Source organism: Rhodnius prolixus, unplaced genomic scaffold (assembly GCF_049639745.1).
Source record: "Rhodnius prolixus isolate KJV_2025 unplaced genomic scaffold, Rpr scaffold_3, whole genome shotgun sequence".
Lineage (NCBI taxonomy): Eukaryota > Metazoa > Arthropoda > Insecta > Hemiptera > Reduviidae > Rhodnius > Rhodnius prolixus.
In genome coordinates this window covers 42520906-42530435 of record NW_027411603.1, presented here as the reverse complement: position 1 = coordinate 42530435, position 9530 = coordinate 42520906, and the positions used below count along the sequence as shown (strand labels likewise).

Genomic DNA, 9530 nt, shown 5'->3' with positions numbered 1-9530 from the left:
CACTATCCTTCAAAAAACAGAATGTATATTGCAGAATTAATTGTAACATTCTTTTCGTTTTTAGATTAACTTCTTAGTACAAATAAGCACACTTTTAAATGCAATTTTTTAATTAAAAATAAACAGCAAATTTATATAGGATAATACAGATTTACATAAATACATTTCACAAATTAAATAGAAGTTAAAAACAATTATGACTAATTACTTTGTCATATTTTCCACAATCCAATAATGAGACATAACTTGATCGAAAGATAATCTTTCTAGTGGATTCAGGCAAAGTAGCCTTTTTATAAGATCTTTACTTCCTTCTTTTAAATAACTTGGATATTCTACAGCAAGTTTAAGAATTTTTTCATAAGTTGCCTGGAAAAAATTAGGTATATTGAAAAATTATTTTATTCTGATGAATAAGTCCTCTAAAAAAATAATTATTAAATCACTAACAATATTATATTTATGTGGTTAACTAAAAATTAAATGTTTGTAAAATTTAAATGCCCATTTTTGACTACACTAGGCCGTCTGGTAAGGTTCTCCTGAGTAAAAGCTAGAGACAAGAGTTTTCTCTTCTTAAAGACCAAATTCCAATGAGCAGCATCGTTTCTACTACCTGACAAAAACCTTTTGTAAAGTTGCCAAAGAAATTTTGGCGTCGATATTCAGCGAAGATACACATTAAAAAACAATTCAACAATAATTTTAGTTTTATTTTAGAAATTTCTAGTGAGGCGCTCATATAAAACACATCCATAATACTAAATTAGAGAAAGGACTACAATAGGATTGTTTTTAGAAAAGCAGAAGCCCGAGATTGTTTAACTTTCGTGAGATTATGGATGATATGTACGTGACTTTTCTAAGTTGTTGATTAAAACTGTCCGGTAGGACAGTTGTATACGGGTTGATCGTCAAAAACTGCACGAAAAAGCGTAACGCTGAAAAACACCCAACTTTGGCATTTTTTTTCTCTTTTTCTATAAAAGATAAAATTTCCAAATTTTCTTTAAAATATAGTGCAAATCCCCCTTTATAACTGTAATTTTTTCGTAATAACATAGATTTATTAGTTTTCGAGAAAAGCAATGTGAAAATTGCGCAAAAACAACATTTTCAAAAATTGTTGTTGTTCTTGTTGTTACCTTTTTTGTAAACTGCGTAGCGCCTAAACGCGCGAACCGATTTTCATGAATGAGGTGTCATTCAATTCGGAATTTTATGTAGATGTGCCTTTTGGGGGTCTCGACGCTGTACATCGAATGAGAGAGGAGTTAGCCCCCTTTATGTAAGGCCCCTTCCAAAATTATTATTACTAATTACTCTGTAAATCTTGGCCTGATTTTGATAAAATTTGGTAGGATGTTAGGGTTAAGGCTCCCCTTTGTAACAATAAAGCGACGGTCTGCTCTTACACTTGTTAAGGAGAAGTATAGCAATCGTTTCAAATTATCAACGCGTGAACCGATTTTCATGAATGAAGTGTCATATTATTCAAAATTTTATGAAGATTTGCATTTTAGAAGTCTCGACGCTGTGCATATTTGGGAGGGGAGTTCGCCCAATGTATGTAAGGCCCCCTCCAATATTATTATTACTGATAACTCTGTAAATCTTAGCTCGAATTGATAAAATTTGGGAGGATGAAAGGGTTAGGGCTCCCCTGCATAACAGTAAAGCGATGGTCTGCTCTTGCTTTATTATATTATATATGCGTTGTAGTTTTATTTTTTATTTGTGACTAAACTAACTGACGGACTAAGTGCGCCAAGCCGGTCCCAAGCCCAGGTGAGAAAGGATGAGGGGTCCGTCGGAGTTACTTATGTTTCAGGATCTAAAGGCTAACTATACGCAGAGCCAGGAGAGGGAGGATATATTCATAAATGTTTATGCTGTGTAAATATGTTATTGTTTGCAACCCTCTATAAAACTATAAATAAATCTATCTAAAAGGTACAAAAATCTCCTTAACAAAAACTTACAGTTTAAAATGTTAAGTATAAGGGTTGATTAAACGCCAAAATGCACACAAATCAGCAAGTATCCAACATTTCATTCATACTTCATTAATATTTAAGTAATTTTACTGCATTAACTTTTTATTAAATTTTTTAGAATTTATTAGATGTCGCAGACCCTTATGCTGGCCATTTTCGTCTACAAAATATATGTTCAAGTAGCACTGTAGATTGACTGTAATATCTAGTTATTTATAATAATCAAACTGTTAATTACAGGTAAGACGAATTCAAGACTGAAATATTGTTTTAAATCCTCCGTGATTGAAATTTAAAAAGTGGCCGACTCTAACTTTGTTTTTTTCTACTTTAACATGCATGTATATGTGACTACTCAGAATAATTCATCACTCATTTTATCATAATTATAATAAAAAAATATTATGAATGAAGTGGCCAGCATAAGTGTCTGCGACATCTAATAAATTCTAAAAAATTTAATAAAAAGTTAATGCAATAAAATTATTTAAATATTAATGAAGTATGAATGAAATGTTGGATACTTGCTGATTTGTGTGCATTTTGGCGTTTAATCAACCCTTATACTTAACATTTTAAACTGTAAGTTTTTGTTAAGGAGATTATCTAAACAACTATGACTGAAAACATTAGCACAGTCGCATGTTGTTTTCAATACATAAATTAAAACAAAAAAATCAAGAAGCTAATATTTCTAGGTACAAACCTGTTGTTGTTTGCTTTCAAATGGCGGTTTTCCCACCAGAAATTCATAACAAAGTACACCAAGACACCAATGATCAACTTTATCACAATATGTTTTTCCTTGCACCATTTCAGGTGGTAAATAATCTAATGTCCCACATACTGTTTTGCGTTTGTTAGAAGGTGCATGCACTGACCAACCAAAATCAGCTAGCTTTATGTTATCATTTAGATCCAGAAGTAGATTTTCTGGCTTGATGTCCCTGTGAATAACCTGAAATAAAAAATATTTTTTTTTTTCAATTTCCTAAGGGATTAGAAGTTATAGGAGCCCAGTTAGCTAATGGTAACAATTGATTTTAGATATTAAATCTAACGATAAAAATGGCAAACACACAAAGGGTTGCAAAGATCAAAATTCATAACTGTCGCATTAGTGTCCTGCATATTCAGCTATGTACTGAAAGATGGGTTTTAACTATAATGGATGAACTTAGATTGGTTACGAAGTAATGAAAGAATCTGAGAAGGATTTCAGAAATAATCAAGATATACAAGATGGCGCTAAGCTGAAGAAAAAACTAAGAAGTTACGAGAATTCTTCGGGAAGTTAGATATGGTGTACATAAATAATGCCCGCACAATGAAGTGTTGGAACATATGCACAGAATGAATGAGCAAGGAGAACGCAGTCAGCATTTTACTTCTCAGCGAATAGAGAAGTCAACTGTTATCACTAAAAAATTGCAATTTGTACCAAGTATAGTGTTAACTTTTCTCTACAATTCGGTAAAGAATTCATTAAAATTGGAACAATACGAAGAGAGATACAGAGTTTTGAAATTTGAACGATACGCAAAACCCCAAAAATTTAACCTTCTATATCTCATTAACTGTTATCACTAAAAAATGCAATTTATATCAGTTGTAGAACTAACTTTTCTATACAATTCAGTAAAGAATTCATTGAATTCTGAACAATACGAAGAGAGATATAAAGGTTTGATATTTGAAGAAGAATTGGAATAGATGGATAGAGGATCTGGCTTCACAGGTAAGGGAAAGGAAAAAACTGAAAATTAACTATATCAATAAAACCTACCTCATTTAAATGGCAATACTTGAGAGCATCGGCCACCTGGTAAGTATATTTTGCTGCTTTATGTTCTGAAAATCTACCGTGAGGTTGTGATTGTAAATTATCAAATAATGCTCCGTTCGCAGCAAATTCCAGTACTAAGTAAATTCTACTATCATCATGGAAATATGTTAATAATTTAAGTATATTTGGATGAGTTAAATGTGTTTGAATTTCAATCTCACGCAGCAGCTGTAAAAAAAAAATATATAATAGATTAAAATAAATAATAAATACAGATAAATAAATTATACTAGGGAATATTGAAGAGCGGTCAACAATTTTGGACACAAATTTGTTTTACCACTAATTTCGGCAAATTTAGTGCCTTTTTTAGGATCTAAACCGATAAGAATAAGGATTATTCTGAGCCCATATTTTATAACTTCAAATAAAGAAATATACTAAAAAGTTTTTAAAAGTACTCATATAGCATGAAGTGATTTAAAATAAACGGCGGAAAACTATTTAAATAATTTACTAACCTGATGTTGCATATTACACTTAATTATTTCAGCCTTAAATAAGATTTTAAGGGCCACATTGTACTTAGTAGATTTATCTCTAGCTAGGTACACTCTTCCAAATTTTCCACGGCTCAGTGGGGTACCAATTTGAAAATCACTTAATTTCCAATCCTTGGGGTTTCCTCTTAACGCTTCCAGCTCAGCTTTCATTTTTCTACTCATTTCTCTCGCAGCATCCTGATATTCCACTGGTGTACCTTCCACAAAGTCCTGCAGTCAGATATTTGGTATTTGCACACATAAAAATATTTATTTTTTCCTTATAAGTTCCGAAGAGATAAGTTTCAAGTTTATTTGGATCAAACAAAAAAATTCAGCGAGGTAATTAATTAAATCCTTTTCACAGTTAACATCACTTGAAAGAGTGATATACATTCTTAGAGCATGAAATTGTTATTAACTGTAGAAAATACAACCAAAATCATTAATGTAATCGGAGAAATGTTAAACTTCATTACTTACTGGTATATTTTGTAAATCCATGTTGGTTTGGTTCTTTTATAAACTCTTAAGAACTTTACGGTTTCGTGTTGTGTTGTGTTGACTTTAAAAATAAAACGTTAAATTCAAGATAAAGGCGGGCTAGTGCTGAGTGCTCAGAACAGTTCACACAACTCTCAATGTGGCCAAAAGTCCTTGATAAAATTAATTAATTAATTATTAATTTTATATGAGGAAAATATAATTGTAAATTTAGAGGCAATTTTTATTCGAATAAACTAAAGCATTTGCGAAGGTTTTTTTTTAACTGAGTAAAGGCGATAGGTTTCCCCTCCTAAACAATTTTTAATGCACTTCACGACAATCTGATCATTTTCCCAAAGCTATTGAAATTATATGTGTGACTCTGTGAGCCATATTCAGGTAAAAAGCGTTTAGTCTCAGTTTATTCTCTCTATTTCTTCAATTTTAAGGTACTTTTTAGGAGTTAGTTACAACAAATAAAATCAATCTGAGCCTCACGAGTTTACTAATTCTGTTATTTTCAAGCTTTAGCTTAGGAATCATTTTTAATCATTAAAACCTAGCTCTTCAGAGTTTGCGAATCTTTTATCTTTCCACTCCCATTGTTTCTGCGGGAGCAGCTTCTTGATTAGGCGTATTATAATTTTGAAATTCACTAAGATCTCCAATAAGTAATTTGTTTCTCCAACTTTGAGAATCTCATTGTTGTTCGTTGTTCTTTAGATGCATTTTAACTAAATATATGTATTAGAAATCTGTTTTTATCAGTTATCGATATTTTTACTAAATCGATTTAACTCGATTATAGGTTTTTACAACCAAGCCTACCTTAACGACTACTCCTTTACCGTAGCCGTATCCTCCTCTCTTGCTATCAGTCCTACGAGATTTTAGTTTTACTTTTCAGTTCTCTCATGTCTTTCGTAGCATTAGCGTACAGAGTGAAGTTATTTTTTTGTCATTACTATTATCGCAAATTCTGAAGATTTTTTATATTGAAATCTATTTTGATATACCAGTAGAAGCTGTTCAGAGGTGTTACTGTTGTGGTATGTTGAATAAGTTATTTACTTAAAATTTGGTCCTGTTCATTGCATGGGCATGAAATTATTTGTAGGAATAATTTACCAATGGTGTCATTCTGGTGTACCATTAAGGCTTGTCAACTTTCATTTATAACATTTTTTGAACTTGTGCATTTGATGTTTTCAATGAAATAAATAATTGGACGTATAAAATGAAAATATCTTTTCTGGAATCATATGACATCTTTGTTTGAATCAGGATAGCATCTTAAATTTAACATTTATGAATATGATTTCAATGTGAGTAGGAATACAGGATTTGTAGGCGAATTTCCTAAGATAAGTTACAATTGTGGCATCCTGTGTAGGAAAATGTTGTTTTCTTTGAATTTTGAAACGTATTGCACCAAAGACAAAGTCGCTCTGTTTTTTCCAGGGAAATTATTTGATTATTACAGTTGAAATTGTATTATATATACGCCGTATATAAATACATACGGCAACCTCTCAGGCATTGCTTGCCAGTCAATGCAAAAGTTCTTAAGCCACAAGAATTATTCATTTCGTTTATTTATCTTCAGGTTTTTGTAAAATTAAACCTACTCTTTTCTTTTTAAACTACTTTTTAGTTACTGAAGTCTGAAATTCTCTCGACGTATCCTAAATGATCGGGCCATTACTTATCATTTAACAGCAGTCATTGAGTTTTTTTGGTTTTTAGTAACGAACATTGCTTTGGGTGGTGAAGAATTGTAATTATTTTGTCTCTTAAGAGAATAGAAGAATTTCATTACTTAGCAGTTATGACATTTGAATATTTTAATTATAATAATTAATTAATTAATAAAAATTACTATTTGGTTTTATTTATGAGAGGATTCACAAATAATGTTGCTCACTTCTGAAGTACTACTTATCTTAGATTATCAGTTAGGAAAATGTCAGTTCCATTGAAAATACTTGTAGATTTTTTAGAATTAACTTTTCTTTAATTTTTTAGGCCGTCGCCAAAGGGCTTGCTCGGCGGAACGTAACTTAGCCCTAAGACTTGGAATTGAATTCATTTTAATCGAATTACTTTCTTCGGGAATATTGATTTGGGGGGAACTTAAGATGTGATCTCATGCTTTCCTGAACAATATCATTTTATTACAATGAACTATACTGCAATATTATAAGTAAGCTTACCTTCTAATTCTAAGTTTGAAGAAAATGTGCTTGCATAAATAGAAAAAGCGGTATATATTAACACCATATTTTTTATTTATTTCTCTTGCAAATAGAGTTTTTGATATGGGATGTCATATTATATAAACAAAATACTTAAGAACTCAATATTACTAAATATTATATGTGATCCAAATTTCTTTTCACTCTCGCTCCTAGAAGGCTTTGCAGATTTCTCTTTCAAATCTAGAGCACTGTATCTTCTGGTCAAACTAGTTTTTAGTGTAATCTCTCTGTGTTACAGATTAATCATTATAATAAAACCACCAAGTGAACTCGTTTTAGTAGTCTCTTTCCTTTTTTTTAACATGTTCTGTTAAAGGAGTCAATAATTTACTGAATGTCATTTATATATATCTGACGTCTAAAAGTCACAATTCCTGTGCAGTTCTATGAAATGATTTCTAGAACAGGACGATCTTATATCTCATTAGATTGGAATGCTTGATAAAAAGATTTTTTGTAATATTTAACAAAAAATGAATTGGAAACTTCATTCTTCATTGGAATCTTCTACCACAGTAGCAAACATACAGTAGAATCTGCATTAGTGAACCAACTAGTGTTAGTGTGGTTATGTGTACGTAAGCGAAGCCTTCAGTCTGTGGTACGTGTGTAGTGGTCAATATTACAACGCAAAAAGAGTTATGTTTGTTTTAGTTACCAGATGAACCCGTTCACAAACTTTCAATCTAAACCAACTAAACAGAAGTGTTTTTTCTTTAAAATTATTCTAAAAGCTACCTAAAAGAATATTTTTTTAAAAATAGAGTATGCTTACTTCATAGACAATCTAAATAACTTGTATTTGTAGCATTTCCCGAAAAAGCGGAGTTCTTGTAAAGGATTAGGGTTGCTCTCTAGGCTATAGTTCTATTCAGTATAATGCATGGTTCTGATTTATGCATAATATGTAGTTCCTTAAAACTTTAAATTTAACCATTTTAAGAGAAAGAGTTGATTTAACGACAAAGAAGCACAAGTAAAGTAAGTGTAAGCTGGAACTTAAGAATTAAAGAAACAGAATGTCGTGGGAGTTCACACCTTATTTTTCAGTTCTTCACGAAGTATAAAATATTGATCCATTAAATTATTGTATGATAAGAAAACATTTGTAAAATTAAACTGTAACAATGAGATGCGGCATTTATGGTAGATAAGAAGGGGACCAAGGAACAGATAGTTTGAAAATCATTGCCTTAAGCAAAATGAATAAAAATTAATTCCTTTATAATAATTTTTTATTAATGAATTCTCGTTAGAAAAGATGAAAGTAATTTTAATTTTGCCCTGAATTATTGGTCATTTTTAAATTTTATAAATAATGCAAATGCAGTTGTTGTTAGTGAAAGTGCATTCAATTTTATGTAACAGGATTATAAATTTATAAAAGATGTTACGTAAACAAGAAATAGGTAGGGCCAAACTACCTTAGATCTTGCAAAAAAAACTTGTCCAGCCTCTTCCCCGAGTGCATAATATGTGTTCGGTGGTATTTGATCCGGCAGTATTTCGTAATTTGCCTTTCAAATATTCACCTCTGTAATACATAACTAGTCATGAGGCATATAATACTCTTTTAACTTTAACTGGATAAGTATGAAAGTGTGTGTGAGTAATTATATTCTATATAATACTATATAACTGCTAATTATATTCTCCAAAACCGTTGCTCTGATTTCTACCAAATTTGGTACACACATTCCTCAATATTTGAGTAAATAAACTAGTCCTCGCCAAACAACTCTACCTCAAAAATGAGGAAAATAGATTTTGAAACGGCGTTAAGGTAAACTAACTACGTATTACCTATTTTTAAATGCGTTCTAATCGATTACATTTGGTGAAAAAATGTATTTATTTAAAGTGTAAAATAAAAATAACTACCATTGCAATCATGAGTGGCAGTTTATGATAAGAATTGTGGGTATATCAGGGTTTTTTTGTTGCTCGATGGAATATCTGAAATGCAGTTGTGTTATTTTCTTACGTAGCCGGTAATATTTAGTAATAATAATATTACTTTATTTAAAAATACAGAACAAAAATATATTCATGAAAAAAATCAAACAAGTAATGTACGATAATATTTAGGATATATGTTAGGTAAGGATATTTTTTCAAACTTGTTACTCCGCTTCATGATGTCAAATCTGACCCTATGGTGTCGGTCGAAATCAGGAAATGTTTTAATATTAAGAAATAAAATCTTAATTATGAATGATGTTTAATAAAGTTAAGTGTAGTTTAAATAATGTTATATAATATTAAATAATCTTCTTCATAACGAATTTATGAAGCGAATATTTTAAAGATTAGGTTTAGGGTAATAAAAGAACCAAAAGTTCAGGGATAAGTAGAGCGGATCTTTTTCCTCTGTATGAAGGAATGTTAGTTTTTCTTCGGGTTAAAATCTCCGAGAAATTATTTTAATATAAATTTGTATTTTACTTTTTATTCAGAATAT

The 9530-nt window shown here is 30.7% G+C and overlaps 2 protein-coding genes across 20 annotated transcripts in view; one reads left to right on the top strand and one right to left on the bottom strand.

Annotated features, from left to right (window-relative positions):
- Positions 1-5033, bottom strand: LOC141452870 (aurora kinase B-like). Of its 2 annotated transcripts, none has more exons than XM_074125366.1 (5): positions 4809-5033; positions 4305-4543; positions 3784-4011; positions 2704-2955; positions 1-369 (listed from the first exon to the last, which is right to left on the bottom strand). In XM_074125366.1, the coding sequence occupies exons 2-5, from the start codon at positions 4506-4508 to the stop codon at positions 205-207; spliced, it is 849 nt and encodes a 282-aa protein (XP_073981467.1). In that variant the 5' UTR covers positions 4509-4543; positions 4809-5033; the 3' UTR covers positions 1-204. The 2 variants fall into 2 exon arrangements, with proteins under 2 accessions (XP_073981467.1, XP_073981466.1); XM_074125365.1 differs by having other exon boundaries at positions 4305-4556; positions 4809-5014.
- Positions 5034-5657: 624 nt separating this feature from the next.
- Positions 5658-9530, top strand: part of LOC141452868 (carbohydrate sulfotransferase 1-like) — a 42785-nt gene continuing 38912 nt past the window's right edge. For 15 of the 18 annotated variants that reach the window (XM_074125360.1, XM_074125363.1, XM_074125353.1 and 12 more), the window contains exon 1: positions 5659-5860. The gene's annotated coding sequence lies outside the window, so the exon portion shown is untranslated. Of the gene's footprint in view, positions 5861-9530 lie in introns of all 18 variants that reach the window. The other 3 variants (XM_074125364.1, XM_074125362.1, XM_074125361.1) reach the window with 1 other exon arrangement.

Excerpts from the sequence above, each read along its gene's own strand:
- LOC141452870 (XM_074125365.1), bottom strand. The coding sequence starts at position 4,829 with ATGGATTTACAAAATATACCA. Across the intron at positions 4,012-4,304 it reads AGTGTAATATGCAACATCAG|CTGCTGCGTGAGATTGAAAT; the intron begins GTTAGTAAATTA and ends TTTTTTTTACAG. Across the intron at positions 370-2,703 it reads TTGAAAGCAAACAACAACAG|GCAACTTATGAAAAAATTCT; the intron begins GTTTGTACCTAG and ends AATTTTTTCCAG.